This window comes from Cotesia glomerata, linkage group LG10 (genome assembly GCF_020080835.1).
Source record: "Cotesia glomerata isolate CgM1 linkage group LG10, MPM_Cglom_v2.3, whole genome shotgun sequence".
NCBI lineage: Eukaryota > Metazoa > Arthropoda > Insecta > Hymenoptera > Braconidae > Cotesia > Cotesia glomerata.
Window position 1 is genome coordinate 9120033 of NC_058167.1, and position 19981 is coordinate 9140013.

The 19981-nt window shown below is 33.0% G+C and overlaps 1 protein-coding gene and 5 non-coding genes across 13 annotated transcripts in view; 5 read left to right on the plus strand and 1 right to left on the minus strand.

Moving 5' to 3' along the window:
* The first annotated feature begins 595 nt into the window (after positions 1-595).
* Trnaa-agc lies at positions 596-668 on the plus strand. Its single transcript has one exon. It is a non-coding gene; the product is annotated as a tRNA-Ala (tRNA).
* Positions 669-6870: 6202 nt separating this feature from the next.
* On the plus strand, positions 6871-6992 carry LOC123273482. The gene has a single exon (XR_006511316.1). It is a non-coding gene; the product is annotated as a U5 spliceosomal RNA (small nuclear RNA).
* Positions 6993-10510: 3518 nt separating this feature from the next.
* On the plus strand, positions 10511-10582 carry Trnac-gca. Its single transcript has one exon. It is a non-coding gene; the product is annotated as a tRNA-Cys (tRNA).
* Positions 10583-10678: 96 nt separating this feature from the next.
* Trnac-gca lies at positions 10679-10750 on the plus strand. The gene has a single exon. It is a non-coding gene; the product is annotated as a tRNA-Cys (tRNA).
* A 3400-nt stretch (positions 10751-14150) lies between these two features.
* Positions 14151-14224, minus strand: Trnat-agu. Its single transcript has one exon. It is a non-coding gene; the product is annotated as a tRNA-Thr (tRNA).
* Positions 14225-16384: 2160 nt separating this feature from the next.
* The window catches only part of LOC123272460 (LIM/homeobox protein Lhx3-like), a 49126-nt gene continuing 45529 nt past the window's right edge, over positions 16385-19981 (plus strand). For all 8 annotated transcript variants that reach the window (XM_044739234.1, XM_044739237.1, XM_044739235.1 and 5 more), the window contains exon 1: positions 16385-16927. In XM_044739234.1, the coding sequence (XP_044595169.1) occupies positions 16657-16927 (271 nt within the window). In that variant the 5' untranslated portion in view covers positions 16385-16656. The remainder of the gene's footprint in view (positions 16928-19981) is intronic.

A 19981-nucleotide genomic window follows, 5' to 3' on the forward strand; every position in this document is an offset into this window, starting at 1 on the left:
CGGTTGGACTCACGCCAGAGCTGACCAGCTCCAGCTTTTTGCCGATTATCCTTGACATTGACCACTCTATACAATATTCCATCGAAAAAAAAGATCTAATTACCATTATTGGTTATCAATAAGCCAAATTTTTACGCTCTAGGATTTCTGATTTAGATTGTTGACTAGATCGCGATACACTGGAATTTTTTTAAATTAAATCCTAAAATTGTTTCCTGGTGTTATATAAAATTAAACTTTTCAGAAATTGAGTCACCAGCAAATCCCGTATGGTTTTAAATTAAACATTTATTTATAAATTGTTAAAGTAATCATGGAAAAATAGAATCATGGCTATTATGTTAATAAATTACCGAGATATTTATCAAAGCTTTATAATCATTCGTAAACTGTATAAGTAATTGTAAAATGATGAGTCAATTATTTTTTATTACTGAGAAACTATTAAAACATTGTCGAGGTAGAAATTCCATGGCCGTATTGGTTATTTTCATTGTAAATATTATGTAATTTTTCAAAATATTTTTTGCAATTAAATCGGTATTCATTTCTGCGTTTAAAATGCCGCTCCATCGAGCTTCGGTGTATGTACAACGGGGGCGTAGCTCAGATGGTAGAGCGCTCGCTTAGCATGCGAGAGGTACCGGGATCGATACCCGGCGCCTCCAAATAATTTTTTTTTTTTTTTTTTTTTCATAAATTTTATTATTCTAAGTGCTTAGAACTTTGATTTAATTAAATTTCCAGACAAATTAGTTGAGTAGTTTAGAAGTTATAAGACAAAAACTGTCCTTCTAAATCAAATTAGTAAAACGTATTCTATTTATGCGAATTTATAATTATTTTTGAACACAAAGAAATCAATTTTTTCTATTCTTTTTCACCATAATCTCACATATTTTCATGTAGGATCCTCAAAGTCAAAACAAAATATCAGTATTATCATCTTTAAATTCCATTATTCGTATCGAAAGCTTTCGGCCTAAATTTTCAGACAATATTTAAAACTTCATACTTTCTGACTTAAAAGAGGACATTTTAGTTTTTAAGTGCTCTTGGTTGCTTTTAAGCTACATGACCTATCTCGGACTCTCATATTGTCTTTTCGCGGCATTGTGCATGGGTGTTACGTCACCTAAATGCTGGTGCATTTGCATAGCGAGTATAGGCTGTCTGCAAAGTATACAAATGCATATACCGTTTACACAACAGTAATTTTGTGTGTGAGTGTGAGTGTATATGTATGTATATATATTTATACATATATTCGTAGATGTACATACATGAATGCGAGTCCACGCAATTTTAGATCAGCCGTGGATGCACTCAACAAAATTAAACCCCCGATCCCTCGTCCATTCTGTTCCTTAGTATCGAGTTTACTATAGGACAAGTACATCAAGAAAGAGAAAACCATATCAATGTAATATAATGTAAGCTCGCTGGTCTATGGACCAGAAACTTAACGTGCTCTATTCGTAGTCGATCGAACTTTATTACGAACATACCATGCTGACTATTTTTTTGAATAAATGAGGGAATAATAAATGAAAAAGTAAAAATAAACCTCCAACAACGTTGAAGAAAAAAAATGCATAGCAGAAATTAAACTAAACATTAATTCAAAATGAAATATTCGCTGTTTCGTGAATAATTCTAAATATTGCGAAAATAACGATAGCGATTACTGTTTTTAAGTTGACGCTTCATGGCTTCTTGGCGACATTAAGTGCAGACCGTCTTGTCTCTCTTGTTCCATTCTCAGTTGGATAGGAGAAAAATGTGGAGCATTGATAGCGATGAGGATGTCGCGGGTATAGAAGGTGTGGGAGCTAGTAAGAGTGTGAGAGATGAGAGATGAGAGTGAAAGAGAGTTTTGTACAGCTGTATAGTTGTATAGAGGGATATCGAACGAGGGATAGGAGTCCAGAGAGGCGGAGTCGTCCAGTTGCCATGGAAACGTGACACTCTTTCACGATAGAACTGTGCGATGTATAATACTACGTTGGCGAAATTGCTGTGCCGAGCTTTCGTATCCGAGTTCGTCGGCTTTTGCGGCTCTGCAGTACTCAGTGCTATCCACCCTTGCTCTCTCGCTTCAGCTTTTCTGAACGCTATCTAGGAGCAAATTTCGGCCAAGATTTACTCGTCTTACGGTTTTACGACTCTAAAAGTACGAAACTTTGAAAGATATCCATACGTCTTGAATATGGATGTTTGGAAAATTTTACACCAGATCTGGAAGCTTGCTAAACTATGGTCACGTTGAATTTTTAAGAGTTTCACTTAGTTTTGAGAAATAAACTACTGTTGAAATTTTTTTTTTATTGTTTGAGAGTAAAAATTAAAAATGGGGTGGATCAGATCTTAAAATAGATCTATATTGATAACATGTCACACTATAGACCTCGAAGCCCAGAAATTTGATATGGTCATGTTAAGTTTCTTGGCTATCGATGTGTGGCTGTTTCTCTCATCGTTTGGGAGTCAAAGAAGCTAAATTTGGGTATATTGTATTTCAAAATTGATACTCTAGGTTGACCAGACCTGCACTGATAAAATTATGTTGGTTTAAGAGAAATAATTTTAAGCCAAAATAAACATAGAAAAACTAAAGTAATTTTGACTCATTAGAAAAAGATTGAATTTTTTCTTTTTAGCGCAATACTTCAAGCCTTCCAGACTTCTTACTTTTGTTAATATGTATAAACATTTTTTTGAAACAAAAAAAGACTAAAAGTTCCAAAAATTTGAATTAAAAAAGAAGAATAAAAACATCTCTGGTAATAGAACAGAGTTTAAATCTTCTAGTACTATATAAATACAGTAATTCAACGAAGTATAGCGAAAAGATGTCGCCAAGAACCGCATATATGTGGAAATATTCATATATAATATACTGAGGGTCCGAATAGAATGAGAAAAGCTCGCTCTAGTCATATCAGCCTGGGTTAGTGTCAGTGTGAGTAATATAATGTACGTGTGGATGTGTGAAGTAGGTGGAAAGAGGTTGAGGAAGCGTATAAGCCGAGTTTCCCGAGTAAGAGGAAAGAGGAAAAAGGAGAGTGAGTATAGGAGCGCAGAAAAGTCCAGATGACATATGCAGAACGTAGCCACCTCTATATATTACCGGAGCTATTTCCCGAGAATTTACTGCGATATACCTCGCTCTTCTCTTCCATTCCGGTAGCAAATATTCTTCTTTTATTTTTGGCTATATACCTTTTCATTCTCTCCTCACCATCACACTTGCAACACATCCTACACACATACAAATGTATCTCATCGCGGGCTCACGGCTCTCAAGCTAAAGTAAAGTAAAATGAAGAGAAAACGTGCAATTCGCGAGCCCGATCAACTTTTCTCTGCGTGTCAAAGCACTTCTCTTTTATTCTCCTGATACGGTAACCCTCTTTGCCTTTGTTTTATTTTTAAATAAATAAAAAATTCAATATCCGATGAAATTCTGCTCTTTGTTCTGTAGAGCTGGAAAAAAAATAACGTTTGTAAAAAGTACGACATTGCACTGTTCGAGTAAGAGTTTCAAGTTACAGGCTCATTCTGCAAGGAACAGATCAGTAAATTCTCAAGAATGAGACAAGCAATAGGGCGTTGGTGGTTGCTAGACCAAATTGGTCCTGTCGCTGAAAACGTGTTACTTTTATACTCATTTATTACCGTCATACTTATTAACTTTGTATATATTGAGCGCTTTGTTCTAAATTGGTTACGAAAATTTGGACTCTTTTTTTCAAGTCAAACTTTTGATTGGGAAGGTCACTGAAAAATAAATTAACTGATTCGAGATAAATGTTCGTTAGAAATAATTTAGTTTTTTTTTCAGTAATGAAATTAAAATCATATCTTGGACAGTAATAATTTCCTTAAATTTTACAATAAAATGAAAAAACTTAATCATGGTTCGCGAAGAAAATTTGCGGAATAAACCCAGAGGAATTCGTATTCCTACCGCGAGTCGTCGTAAACCCTGAACTTTCTCATTGGACAATTCCCGAGGATGAGGATGAAGACGAAAATGTTCTCGATGAGGGTCTGCTCGGGGATGATGAGGCCGGAGCGAGCGAATAAGAAAATGACATTTCTTTATACCCTCTTTAGACAGTGTGTAGATGTAAATGTAGATGTAGACGTAGACGCAGACGCAACGGCGGGTTGTGTCACGTACCAGACACAACCTACAAGAAAAGCTCAACTTGTATTCTACTCTACACTCTACTCTTGCCATGTATTATACACAACATCGGGAAATGACGAGCGACCAGTTATGGTTATGGACTGTATATTCTGGGATGCGAATACGAGATTTTTTGTCTGATGAAACTCGTTTATTGCGAGTTATTCATGTTAATACTCGGCCTTTTTTTTATTTTTTCTCTGTTATTATTGCCGTTAAATTTTATGTATAAATATTGTTGAACTTGGTGAGTTTATAAATAAATTAACGCAATTAATATTTATTTATTTATTAAATTACTTATTTATAAGATTTAAAAATATGTAAGGTCGAAATAATCATCTATAAGTGCTTCAATATCTTTGATGATTATTGTTGTTAATGTGTTTCAAGTGAAAGGCAACGCTCGATTGTTCTTTTTTATTTTTATTTTACGATCAAGGTCTCGGTTAATTACATTTATTATTTACACGTAAAGTCAATTTGTCACTATATTATTCAATTTTATTTTATATATTGGCGAAAGAGGTACAAAAAATAAGTGAAAATTTATTGACTAATTTTTATGTAAAATAGAGAAATTTTTTGTGCATATTCACACTTTTTAATTTATAAACCATTTAATAAATATTTTTTCATGATAATTTGTCAAAACTATTTTTATTATTTTAATAATTGTTATTAAAAAAACGAAACCATTAATAATTTTTCAATTGCAAAGAATCTTATAACAGTTAACCGGATAACTTGCAATAATTAAATGAATAAACTTGGAACAGTAAATATTGACTTGTAAAAATGAAGTTGAGAATGTCGGAAAAAATTAAAACCGCCCAAGGCAGGTAAAAAATTCTCAGGCAATTTTTAACGAATTCCCTGTGTGAATTATAAAACGCAGACTATCTCATAATAAATTCACTATCCAGATCTCGAAAGTTGGTTTAGAAATATATATCTATATATATTAAACGTATAATATCACATTATATTTCAGTTATACAGCAATCTCGCAGTAGGAATTTTAAAGTGCGTAAATTACCTTTTCTGTTTGAACTACGGCTAAAGATTATTTGTATATAATTTTTCATATTTACCCTTACCTGTGCCTTTTTTTAATTAAAAAAAAAAAAAAAAAAAAAGTATTTTTCATTAGTTGCGTACCGCGGAGCACGAAATCTAAGAAAAAAACAAACGAAAAAGTATCTTCATTTTTATTTTTTCTTATTTTTATCTTACCCATTTTTTATTCTTCAACCATGAACCATGAAATATTTGAAAAATGTTCAGTCGACCTTTGAGATTAAAACCCAAGACAGCATTTCAAGATGAAAGAGCAAGATAAGTTGGAAAAAACATGGAGAAAAAGCGAAAGTAAGGGTGATAAAAAATACACATAACCACCGAATATTAAGTCTGTCCTTTAACCATTCCAATATATATATATATTATGTTATGTATATGTATACATGCCGGCATTACATGGCGTGCAATGAGTGGAGAAAATGAACTTGCGGGTTAGGCGAATTTTTTTTTATTGTTATTTTCACTCGTCAACTCGTGGATTTTATGATTGAAAAAGAGACACCTGATAACAGAAGTGAGAGTGGAGAAGTAGGATGAAGAAATAGGGGTTCGTTTACCCCTTCGATTCTCGTCCTCATACTCATCGATTCTCCTCTTTCTTCTTTTCTCCGGCCTCTCGCTTTTCATTCTCAAGTAACCGATGTATCTAGATATATACCTATATATGTATATACATTTATACTTTGTATGTATGTATGAACAGTTACAAGCAAAAACGACAACCGCCTGCGCGAAGAAATACATTTTTGAAAATAAAAAAAGAGTGGCGCGAAAAATCAATGCAGCGATGGGATTGGTTACCACCAGGAGAACTACGGACAGTCATTGGTCCGCTGGAATCCTGTCGGGCGGCGCTTAAAGATGAGCTGGAGCAGTCTCATCGTTTATATTGATCCCACGCTTTAGCTGTACTCGCGAATACTCGCGAATATGTCGAGAGGCATCGAACTGATGCGAATACCACACCCGCACTTATCAATCGTTTTTGTATTTTATTTTTGAATGATAAATAAATAAACAAAGGAATATATTTAAAAATAGGCCAATTATGAGGAGATATGGATGGAGGATTTATTAAATATTAAGCGTACTGAGGTGTTTCATGTGGTAATGGATGTAACAGGTCGGAATAGATCTTATCAAATTATCGAGTCTTGAATGAGAGGCCTTAATGGAGTTCGCGAATGGAGGGATAATTACTGGAAAGTGAAGATGCGGTTAGGGTGTCACTCGGTTTAACCCGACCATTATAGATATTATATAGACATACATGTGTGAAATATCTTGGTGAAATTATATTAAATTTGTATTATGATGAGATGAATCGTACGATGACACGGATTTGAGTGTTCAAGTATGCAGAGTGCTTGATAGAATGTAATCCGCTGTTATATTCTGCAAGATGGAATATTTTAGCAGATGCATTGTTATTGCAAGATAAATTAAAAGGAATTTAGTGCTAAGGGCTGTGATAGAGAGAGAATGAAAGTTGGTGACAGTGAGCGCCGACAGGTGGCGTAGAGTTGTCACTTTAGTTCGTTTGAGTATACTTGGCTCAGAATTGTTAAAAGCAATTTTTGGGACTAATTTAGTTACTCTGGTTTCCCTTCAGAAACACGCATAAATCTTTCGCCTTTTACTAAAGATTTCCGTGGAGGGGAACATCTGATGAGTCTAAATGACTATTTTTTGTAGTACCCGGCGCAAGCTGGGTCATAAATTAATTTAAACATAACACAGAATTTTCAAACTAAAATGAATGATTTTTTACTGAATTTTCTGTCAGGTAAAAAAAATTTTTTACTCATTCTAAATGAGTCCAATAATTTTGAAGAATATTACTTGAAATTCATACATGTTACACAAAAATTTATTATCTGTTAATAAATGTCTTTTTTAAAAAGTTTTACCAAAATTTAAAATATTTTCATTAGAAAAAGATAATGACGAAAAAAAAACTTGATTTTTTTTCGATAAATAGACAGAAAGTTTGTTTAATAGTCCCAACGATAAATAATTTTATAAGACCTCAGGCGAAGATAAATCATCGGATAACAAAACTCCAGAGAGCGTTAGCAGTTCCAACAACCCAACTACGACGATAAAGTGATACAACACCGCTGATATATTCCAGAATTTCTCCTATCCGCAGAACATTTAGTTCATGTTCATAGATACAGCATACAACCGTATACTCTATATTTATTCATATATGTATGGAGTTAACAGCGCGTTGTAGTTTGTTGGACTCGAGTATAAAAAAGCACGGGGGTGTGACTCTGACTTGTTGGTGTACAGTGGCGGGTGTTTTGATGGATTAATTCGCGACAGGAATGGAAAGCAACCTCTGGTTAGGGAATACTGCCTTTTTTCTCTCAGGACTTCTATCCAGATAGGCAAAAGGGTAACAAATGATTCGTTAGTCTGTCAATTTCAAACAACAACCCGCACCAGCCTTGTAACTAACGGATAATTCGTGTCGCGGTGTCTATTCGTCACGTTAATTTTTAATTACCTATGGTTATACTTTTAAAGGGTTAGCCGCTTTTAAAAAATCTGCAAAACGTGATTTTCAATTATTTTTTCTGAAGATCCTTTTCAATTGTTTAATTTAAAAAGGATGTACGTATAGCACGGACTTTGAATTGTATAAATAAGTTTTTTTTATAAATAATGTTTTTTCTAGCTCCTGTAAACGTTCGTCGTTCGCAGAAAATCAATCAAACATGATTTATGAAAACTGCTATTGAGCATGAATAACGTGGTTTCTGTTTCAACCCATCAATCGAATTTTGAAAACTGACTTTTGAGTGAAACCTAACATCAATTTACCACCAACAATTCCTCTTGTCCCCATTTGAAGAAAACGGAATTAATCGTTAAAATGTTTCTACATTAGAATAATCTTTGACATCTAAAAAGTAAAAAAAAAAAAAAACAACAGACTGTCGGACAAATAATGAAGAGTAGTGCCTTCTACAATAGCAAGCCTGACGACAGGTACGATAATATACTACCAGACCACCTAGTGACTTCATGACTCCACCATATGCTACCATGACTAAGCCACACATGCTTTTTGATCTTTGTCCACGCACAAACAATCAAATAAATAAAATCCCCAAACTTAAAATTCGTATATAAATTACAAAACACCTCCCAAAAGTAACTAAAATACCACATGTATCATGGCAGAGCTCCTTATTGAGTAATTTCTGTTTTTTAGATGCCTAACAGAGATATCAGGGCAGGTTAAAAAACTGTGGGGTGGGTTTTCGAATGCTTACAGAGAACAGACTAAATCACAATGCTAATGTGGTTCAAAAATATATATATCTGTATACACATACAGACGTAAAAGATGATGCAATTAATCAACGTAAACAGAACTTGGCGAACAATAGATCCCTTTTTATGCTGTTGTCCTCCACCTCTGCACCCCCTCTGACTTGCACGCACCGCCTTCTGTCAATAAATAAATCTTGTCCCGCAGAGAGCCACCCCACATTGATGTACCAGTGAGTTACGCGTTTTACGTCAGGGTTTTGAAGGGTGACATTGATATGTCGCCTCGGGATCATCCGAATGCCGTGTAAACAAGTATAAATAATAATTAATAAATTTATATCAAACAATATTTGTAAAAAACTCTCGATACATTTTCAATTCAAGCATTAACCATCAATTTATGGTTATCAAAAATTCAATGGTATGTATTTGCTGGTAGTCATTTTTGTCTGGCACCAATACCAATTTACGGTTCCTATAAATATTTTATGCCAAATAAACAATCCCAATTAGTAATTTATTTAAGTAATAATTAATGTAATCGGGATCGGATATTGTTGTTTATGTTTGCTGGCGAACAAAGACTCCATTTAGTAGATTAAAATCCTTTTTTCATAAACAATAGTTTGTTTTTGATTTGATTTGTCAACTTTTATTTCTATTTTTGGTAATGAGATGTTTATTCACTCGACTATTTCAGAGTATTGTACATTGTACGAGATTACTCTACTCAGGAAAAAATATATTTATATATTAGTATCAATATATGAAGAAAACGATTGAATTGCTGGGATAAGCAAACAGGAAGATTGAATTTTTTTTATTGTTAAGCCAACAAATTTTTGCTATTCGTTGGAAATAATTCAAGTATTAATGGTGATGAAAGAATGAATACGTCCAAAGTCTAGACGCTGGGGGATTATGCATACAAAGCTGAGTGGATTGATCATAATAAATCTAAGGTGACGGTAATAAGTAATTATTCATAAAATGTCTGTCTTCGACTAATTATCCGTCAGTAAGATATTATCCGTCACATTATTGAGTGGCAATTCTATATTCTCATTACGAATTACAGAGGATAATGTCAGTCGAGAAAGTAATAGTTAATGTCAATCGACAAAGTATAATTCTAAAAATTTCAAGTCCGTATAACTTCTTGAGCCCTTGATGAGAAATATTTTTGTTACAAAACTCAAATACAACTCCAACATATTGAAAAATTATTATGAACTGAAAACAAGCATATAAATTTGAAAGTTTACAGCTGAAAGCTTGAACTTAAGACCTAATAAAATTAAATGACGTGTATGATTTAATAGCGTTATCCACTGAGGTATAATCAATACGAATTCATCTGTCATATTTCAGTCTACTTGACTTGGCTCAGTTACATCCGTTTGAAAAATTATTATTACGGCAATAACACACAACAATTATGATTATATTTATTCTGTTTTAGCAGATAACTTTTTATAAGACTAGTATCTGTTGAGTGTGTATACTCCTCCATATATTTGTTGTGTTTACTTTATTGGGATATTTATCAAAGTACAGAGCACATCAGAGATGATAAAAGTATTATATGTTGGTGTATGATATTTGTACGATTTCTATCCTTTGTCGAGCACTCAAAAGTACTAGATATAGGCGCCCCGTATTTATCTTTCCATGGCTACGAGTGTGTTTGCATTTAGCGGTCGATTCGGCAAACTTCAGTGAAACCTGTCGACCAGTCCATCATTGATATTGAGATCATCCTCATACGTAGTTCGCAATTTATCAGTATTCATACGACCGTAAAACAATTTTTATTTGCACATTTACATTCTCAATTCCTCTAACTCGTGTCCTTTATTCACTTTCATTATCGAAAAGAGAGGGAAACACTTAAACTACACTTGCTGGTTAAAGGAGAGTCCATCGTTGCCGATATATATCATTGGGGGTATAGCTCAGTGGTAGAGCATTCGACTGCAGATCGAGAGGTCCCCGGTTCAAACCCGGGTGCCCCCTCATTTCTTTTTTTTTTTTTTTTTTTTCATTCATATTAACTTTGCTATGCAAAACTGGGTTTAAATGCTTTTGAAATCGATTATCTAACAATAATGTGGGGGTATAGCTCAGTGGTAGAGCATTCGACTGCAGATCGAGAGGTCCCCGGTTCAAACCCGGGTGCCCCCTGATTCTCTTTTTTTATTGGAACAAGAAAAATGATTCAATCGATTTTTTTATAATTAACGACGATAAAATTACTCTTACAAATAATTGGTCACAACGACTGTACGCCATTTAATGTATCATGAGTTAAGTATTTTTATTAGTATGTTTTGCTTCCAAGTGTAATAAAACTAGGCCAGAACACAGTGTGATGATAAGGCTTCCGTAAAAAACGGTCGTTAGAGTAATTTAATGCCTTATATTACTCAAGCTACAATAAATAAAAATGTTCGTTGAGTTAATTGGAGACATTTATTTTTTCTTAACCATAAAAATAGATTTGGCTTTTTGAAAGTTATTTATCATTTCGATAAATTAAAACAAAAATAAAATAAAAATGGAAAACACTTATATAAATATGAAAATTTACATATTTTATTCACAAATTGTAATAAATTTTTCTACTAAAAATATATCAGTATTTAGAGTAATAATCGTAAATCTGAACATGTGAATATTTTGGATGGTGGCCACAAGTTGACCAAATATGTGGAATATAAAAGTGTCAAGTTAAAAATGAGTCTAAAGAATAGGTGGATATGCGTAAAGATATTAAAAGGGAAAAGAAAAACGACGTTATATAAAATAAATTGAATATGTGTGTGTGGGTCATCTAGACCATGCTAGATAGTGAAGACTGTCTATATCGGTATATCGGCAACGATATCTCTTATGACATAGTTAGTAAAGTGGTATCGGTGTGCATGTGACCACACAGAATGTGAATCACGCAAGTGTCAGCCACCTGCGACACACACAAACCAAACGTTAAAACCATAAGCCCTACTAAATATTCCGTAAATCCATGAGATACTCTGAGAATTGGCTAAGTCGATCGTGCCAATTGGCTAACAGCCAAATTAAATGTATATCCCAGATAAGTCTTGTCCCCTACACTATCGCTTGATATCCGGTGCTGCTGTACTATAAAAATCCAACTTAAACTGTACCCAAACAAATTCATAATCTATCAATTTTATGTTTTTTCGGTCCAGCATTAAGAAGTTTTGTAAAAAGTGGGTAAACAAAATGATCAATCATGTTTAGTGTCGTTTGACGCTAGTTGCGCGTTAGATGGTAATTTTTAAGTGGATAAATTTACAGAAATCAAACAGTCTTTTTTTCTCTTTTGTATATGGTAAAGAATTGTGTAGATACTGTAAATAAACCGTACAGATTGTGTAAAGAAGAGAGGTTAAATTCGGCCAGATGGCAGATGCCTGCTAATCCACCATTATCGTTAGCAATGATCGGACTCCAGAAGCCATGATCATTTCAATTCATTGGTAGGGTGGATTTCACTCTTCCAGGATTCAGAACAACTCATGCAAGTTAGTGTCAATACTCTATATATTTATATATGTATACATATAAGTCATCACTGCTCAGTTCATGCCAGTTATCCCAAAAGAGGTTTATTTTATTTATTTTTTGAGTTAGGATGGCTATCAATTTTTTTCATTCATCGGAACACATAAATTAGACAATATGGATTCATTGACTTTTTCTAAATCATTTGTTTTAGATAAAAGGTGTAATTGTTGTTTAATTTACTGATTAAAAGCATTTATTAATTATAGCTTTAGATAAAAATTATATTATCTGAAGGATTTTTTGAAAATTTTTCAAGTGAACCTTCGCTTTTTCTGGACTTTTTAGGTTCAAGTTGTGGTGATCAAGTAGTTACCACTTATTCGGTGTTGAATTTGATCCCACAGATTTAAAACTTTACAAAAGACCATTATAAACGATCTTAAAAATAACTGTAAGGATTTTTCAGTGAATGAAATAGTCATTGCATACATTTATAATTCAACGAGTAAACACCCATCAGAAAAGAAGGGTTGTTCCCCCGTTTAATAAACCAAAAAGAAAAACCTCTAAATTATTCATCAAAACTAACAGTTGAAAGGACAAATGTACAATGATTAATGTCTTGAGTAAAAAATCATAAATTGTGTCATCATCCAAGCGTACATACATGAAACACATTTGACACTTTAAACTCAGTTTGATAAAGTTTCATCATCTGAACGGTGTGTCTATCGGCATGAAAATAAACACACGAGCTACTTAGCAGGCGACATGCCCTATAAATAGTGCGGAGATAAATGAATGAGGGTGAGAGAGAGGAAAGGTTTTACGAATGAAATCACCCCCCGGTTAGATGATCTAATTTAATTGACACCCTAATAGCTGCGCTGCTGGATCGTTCGAGTTAACTTACTCTTGGTTCGTTCACGGAAGAGGGATGAAAATATAAGGGTGGTTAGGACGTGGGAGATGCATGGCACCAAGACAATTGAATTTTATAGGGGGTTTGTCCGTTTAACCGATTAATCGATTTACTCGAGCCTTGTTTCATTTCATTTTTTATTCTATTTCCGTAGCTCTTCACTTTACTCATCACGTTATCTCGTTCTTAATAATCCTTTACTTATCATCAATAAACTGATCGCTAATGCCAGGAATTCAACGGTCGTATTATTATCGATACTATATTTGTAATTGGCTCGTTAAAACTGCATTTTCTTATTACTTAAGTAGTTGGAAAATTATTAACAAGATTTAACGGTATCTTATTATTGAATTTCAGTGGGATTACATTTGTTTTATTAATTCTTATTTATATATTACTTTTGTTAATTAAAAAGTATTATATATATGTTACATTAAGCTGAATAAATTATGTTAATTTTATCGTGTATGCCGAAAGTTTTTTTAGGTTGTAAGAATTAATAAAAAAAATTTACAACTTTTGTTGAGTTTTTGGGGTTAAAAACGCTGAACCACAAGCTGAGCTTTTAAAAACTTCTGGTATAAAAGAAATAAAAATAAAAAACATTATAACGGCTGGTAAACTTTCGGAAACTTTAGTCTTAAATTTTAGACGAGTTGGAATTACTTTGCTCGGTTATTGGAAAACTTTTTTTTAACCCTTATAAATGGGAAAATTATCTGACTCTTTATTAACCGAAATTAATAATTAAACTTGTGGTTAAAAAGTGACCTGAAAAATTCATAAATTTCTTTTTCGTAGTTTAAAAATTTTTAAAAATTCTTTCTCACTTAATTTCTAATTAAAATTCTTCATACATCATTTAATGAAGTAACTTTGTATTTTTTTTTGTCAATATTATTTGATCATTTTTCATGAATTTTGAATGAATTTATAAATTTTGATTTTTTAATTTTCCAATATTGTGACAATTTTTTCTGTTTCTACCTCATAAGTGGATTTAAAAAATGCACAAAATTAAAATACTGATATTTTTCAAATAAATAACTGTTTAAACGAAAGAACCATAAAGAGTAACTAAAACTTAAAAAACAAGGAAAAAAAAAATAATCGACCATGCGATTGAGGCTCCGGAGGGATTCGAACCCTCGATCTCCTGTTTACTAGACAGGCGCTTTAACCAACTAAGCCACGGCGCCGCACGTTTACCTTGCAACGCTTTAACATACTTAAGCCTCAACTATCATTGCTACTTCTTCCTTAATATCAACTAATTAATCCCTAAATCCTCTCCCAATTAACAATCACTGACCAAAAACAAATCAACAACAATATTTCCTTCATTTTCTTCTTAAAATTTCCCCTATTTCTCCAAAAGCAAAATTTCCATCGAGGGCAAGCTCGAAGACAAAAAGCGCAAGCGTGCATGGGGGTGGCAGATCCCCACCCTTCCTCGAGTGGTGGTAGCGATGATTTGGGGTTGGTGGAAGCTTTAACCCCTACTAAATTCCTCTCTTCTCCGTTCCTCCCGCAAAAGAAGAGAAACATTCACGTAATTCCGGCGGGTCTTTCACACCCTCAAGCCCTCACTCGCAGAACTCTCTCCGAGAGGCCCCTATATATACTACCTCTGACAATCTAATGCCTAGTGCTGTCGGTTATCGTGCGCCGGTTTATCAGTGCGATCTTATCAGTGAATCCTCGCCAAAACTACCCCTTTATTTAAAGTCCCTAAAATAATTAAGAGTAACCAAATAAATAAATAAATAAATAAATAATCGAAGTGAAGAAAGAAGAACTAAATGTAGAAGAAATAAAGTTTAAGTTTACTACCGCAAAAAGTAAAAATAAGATAAAAATTAACCAACAACAAATGCGTTGTAAAAATGTTTAGTGAATCAAGCCCCGGAAAAAAAGGAGGAACCATCGACAAAAGGAGTAAAATAAATAAGCGTTTGATACTCGTCGGATACCAATACGAATGGTTTTGATCGTGTCTCATCCTCGAAGTCACGGAATCCGGGCTTCTCATTTCTTACAGAGCCGGCGAGTTTCACGAAAGAGGATCCGCAAAAGGACCGAAGAAATTCATACCACAATAGTAGTAACTGTTTTTTCAATCCAGCCCGTAGTCCTCCGTCTACTTTCTCCCTATCGAGCATATCCTCCACCAGTTAGCCATCATCAGGATCAGGAATATCTACTCCGACAATTTACATCGGATTCGGCTGGAGAGTTTGTAAATTTACATTGACACGCGTGCAAAAAGCTTCTGCCGATTCTCCGCGACTACTACTACTATACTATAATAATGTATGATAGTATATGATCACCCGCGGATGGATCAAACGCAACACTGGGCTCCGGTCTACGAGGAACCAACTTGGGACTTTTATTCCCGATTACTATTGCCGATTCATTTCCCGAGAGTCGACTTGTGTTGATCAGCCATCAACCAGTCCGACCAAAAGAACAATTTGTGCTTTGTGGTGTGCATTTTTTATTTGGAAATTTTTATCTTTAATTATTTATTTTTCAGTTGTTATTTTGTTGATCGTTATTATTTAAGTGGTAGACCAAGGTTATGGTCGAGATAAACTGGGAGTCGCGAACAGCCTGATAAGGAGAAACGTAACGCATAACCGACGGCTGTAGTTTAGTTATCGAGTGCGTGGCTGGCTCTGGGCCCGCTCGGACGCGACTGCCCTCCGGGCGATTTATTGTTATTTAATCGGTTACTTTTTTTTCGAATAGTTTTAATTAGAGCTCTGTTTTTACTTTATATGGATTATGGATTCTCGGCTATTTACAAAAATCCGGGATAGAATTGTCAGTTGACACGGCGCGTATTGTTCTATTGCCGCTTGGAAATTTTATTTGTGTGTGAAAATTAATGTGAATTGGAAACCTTCATTAACTGTGTTTACTGTGTTGTGTACAGTGGAAATTTTTTGAGTTATTGACTTAAAGTGGAGTTTTTTTAAATGAAAAAATTATTTTGGTTGGATTATTGTGACTTTTAATGTTGGTCATTTAAATTTTCAATAGAAAATTTTTAAAATTGACCATAAAAAAATTAAAAATATTTTCAAAGGTTAAATTTTATTTTAATTAGTAATTTAATTAAAATTATTTTAAAGAAGTAATTATTTAAAAAGAAGACAACTGGTGTAAACAAAAATTTTTTGTAAATCTTAATATCAATTATAATAATTTTAAAATATTTATTAAAAAGAATTGATAATAAGGAATTTAAAAATAATTATTTAATGAAATTTATTATGAATTGAAGGAACAATAAAAGTTATTGTTAAATTAATATCTATAATAATTATAAAAAATCTGAGAAACATTATAAATTAAAAAAAAAAATTAAACATGAACTGAAAATATTATAAAAAAAGACAATTTTAATAAGAACATTAAAAGTGAAAGAGAAATAATTGAATGACAGTCTCCTGGTGTTGGTCGAGAATTTAAAACCCTAAAAGTAATAATTATACTGGAGCTGTATTTGCCGTACGCACCACTGCCGGGAGGTGGTGGAATCCTCCCGGCGGTGTCAGGCGGTGGCGGAGGTGGTGTAGGCGGCGGATGCCGCCCGGTGTTGCTCGGCGGAGTCGATTTGTCGATGTCTGCAGCCGTTCAGCAGCCAAGCGCGAATGCGGCTCCGCAGGGTCACATCCCCCACCCTGCGAGCGGTTTCATCGGGGCCCCACCGAGCCACCCCGCGGGGTTCATCGGGGCCCTTCCGCCGGCGGTCCACATGCCTCGGTCTCCCGACGTGGTGCTGCCCCTCGGGCCCTCTCTGCCGGCGGGCCACCACCGCGAACCTGATTCAGATGCGCCGCCTAATCCCGATGTTTTGCTGTCGCTACTCGCCCGCAACAAACATCTTGAAGGTAAGAAATAATTAAGGAAAATTTTACATATTTATTTGGTTTGATTTGGCGAGACTGGAAGATTATAAAATTTATCTTAGAATAATGTCCAAATTTTTTTTTTTGATAAATTTTAATTTAATTTTTCGATTCGTAAAATATTTGAATTAATTCAAATTAAATATCTCAAAAAAAAAAAATAGAAATTTTGAAAAAAAAAAAAAAATATTTTTCTTGAATCAACTATTTTTTTTGGTGAACTATTTTATTTCACACCCTTTTGATTCTAGGGACAAAATATTATTTCAAGATGTTTATATTAAGACACAATCTGATCGCTAGTTGTATTGTTTACCGTAAGATAAAAATAATAAATGATAATAAACTGGAGTTATGGATTTCAGTAGTGTCTAAGATTTTGTTCGAGTTTATCTCTTGATAAGAAAAAGTAGACGATAGATACACAAAATAAAATAGAATTTGTGTGTTTTTATCAACCAATGATGAAACTCAAACTTTGACTATTAACACTTATATATATTTATATTAAAATAAGGCTAAACAAATATTTACTTTTGTCTATAACATACATTTTCAGAGTAATGAAAATTTAATATTTTACGAACCTGATATTTATATTTATTGCCAACTTTGCGAACATAAAGCAAAAGCGCATAAACCTACGGCAAGTTTATACTCAGGATAGCAAGAGGTGTGAGTGTGTGCGTGTAGTATGTAAAGAAAAATTTCTAAGGGTGCAACAGATTGCCGTACTTTACAGCTCGTATGTGATACATAATGCACGATTACTTTGTGCTGTACACGGTTTCTGTTAGTCGAGTTTGGAAGCATGCACACCACATACACACCGTGTATTTATGAGCGTGTACCGGCAAAATAAACTCGTATCTTCAGTGCGTGAAAATGTGCTAAGTGTTTCGCATTCTCAGCGCGACATACCCCAGCTTTTTACACGCGATTTTGTAAATTATTTTTTAGTTTTTATCACCAAGGGTCAAATTCCCGCTCACTATTTTTACAGTCACATTCTGACGACACTTTTTTTTTCGCCAATTTTAAAATCAAATTATATTTTTGTAATATCTATTTTTTTTTAACACTTTATTGAAACTCGTTTTTTATCAGTGGTGAAGTAAAATTGTATTGAAGAAATATTTTTTATCAATTTATAATCTAAGACTCATTAGATAAAGTTTTTTCCGATATTGTGTCGTAAAATTATATTTTTAAGTATTTATTGCTTAAATTTCGTCATGAATTTTTTTTTTTTTTAATAAGAATTTTTTATGTGGAGATGACATTAAATTAAACAATAATTTTTTAATATTTAATTAGCTTTATTGATTTTTATTAAATAATTTTTTTAAATTAGATTTTTACTCGAATAAAAACTAAGTGAAGAAAATTGATTTAGACACTTTTTTTTTAATTTTTATAAAAAAATTTCTATGTTCAAGATCAAATAATATTTTTTTATAAGAAAAATTCAACATATAAAATAATTAACAAAGAGTAATAATAACGGATTAGAAATTATTATATTTTATGATATAAATTTAAATTAAATTAGAAATATTTATTAACTGTTAATAAATTTATTTTTTTTTTCTCAAAAGAAATTTAATAATAATTTCTTACTCTAAATAAATTAATAAATAATTAAAAAAAAAAAATTATTTCACTTAAAAACAATTAAATAAGTTAAAATAACTAATTTCAAAATTTGTAATTAAAATATAATTTATTGCATAGAATAAAAACCACAAGTTAAAAAAAAAAAAAGAATTAAACAATGGTGGTTGCAAACATAATAAAGCTAAAAAATCGCGGTGTAATTTACCCACCTGTCCATGTGACTTATTCATCCCCTCAATCTCGGTGAGTGGAGCAAGGTCGAAGGAGTTGCTTAATTATGCACACCGAAGAGGAGTAAAACCGTGCGATTATATAGCCGAGACTGGAAAGTGCCTGAGGCCTTTAAAACCCAGTTAAATTACTGAGTATCAAAATTATCCATATTTACATAAATATTTAACGAGAATAACGCGAGTACCGGCGCCTGATTTTGGTTTAATATTAATCGTTGGTAATTAATTATCAATTATTACGACAGCAGATAGATCTAATCCTCATAAATTCCGACGGAGCCGGAGACTCATTCACCTTGTTCAAGAGTAATTAAAATTCATTATGTATATGGTAATGTAATAATAATTACCCGGCAAAAAGGCAAACTGAAAAGGCGAGTTTCAAGTTTCCGTGCGCGGGGAAACTTTATTGTATATTGTATATGTTATTTATATTATATATTTATAAGGAGGAGAGTTTTGAGGAATGCACTCAGAAAACATGGATCGAGAGAAAAATCCAGCAGAAAGCTGAAATATGGAATCTCTGAGCGAGATATCAGACATCCGAGCAAGAAGTGATGGATACTCCTCCCCGGTCCCCGGAGTCTCGGTAAGTCGGATTCGAGAAATAATTTAACGACAAAAATCGATTCCACTCGATAAACGAGCTACCGAGGAATTTGGTCGTGCGTCTTTGAAAAAACTCACACTCAAGTCCAAACAGAGCTCTGCCTTCGCGTTCAACTTTTAAGATCGAGGATCAGGATCTCACTCAGGATCAGCCGCTTTGTATTTGTGTAAGCACTTTCTTGCTTCACTCACAGACATCGGGTTTAAGTGTATTAGACACGCTCCATTTGTACTTTTATTTTTCTTTAAACTATCCATCAAATTTTTAATTTAGCTTTTTGTCAAGTATGCTTACATTCTTTTGTATTATTCGCTAAATTTATTTAATTAGTTAGTAAAATTTCTTCATTAAAATATTTAGTCTTTGAAACTAATTGGCTGTGTTATTTCAAGACAGTTTTTTTTTAATTTTTATTTTAAGTTCAAAATTAGATTTTTTTTTCTTAAAATTTTTTTCTATTATCCCAAATAATGATTTAAAAATTTCATTATAATTAATTAAAATTTTATTTTTAAATCAATTAATATTTTTGAGTAAAATTTAAATATGAAAATAAATAATAATAATAAAATT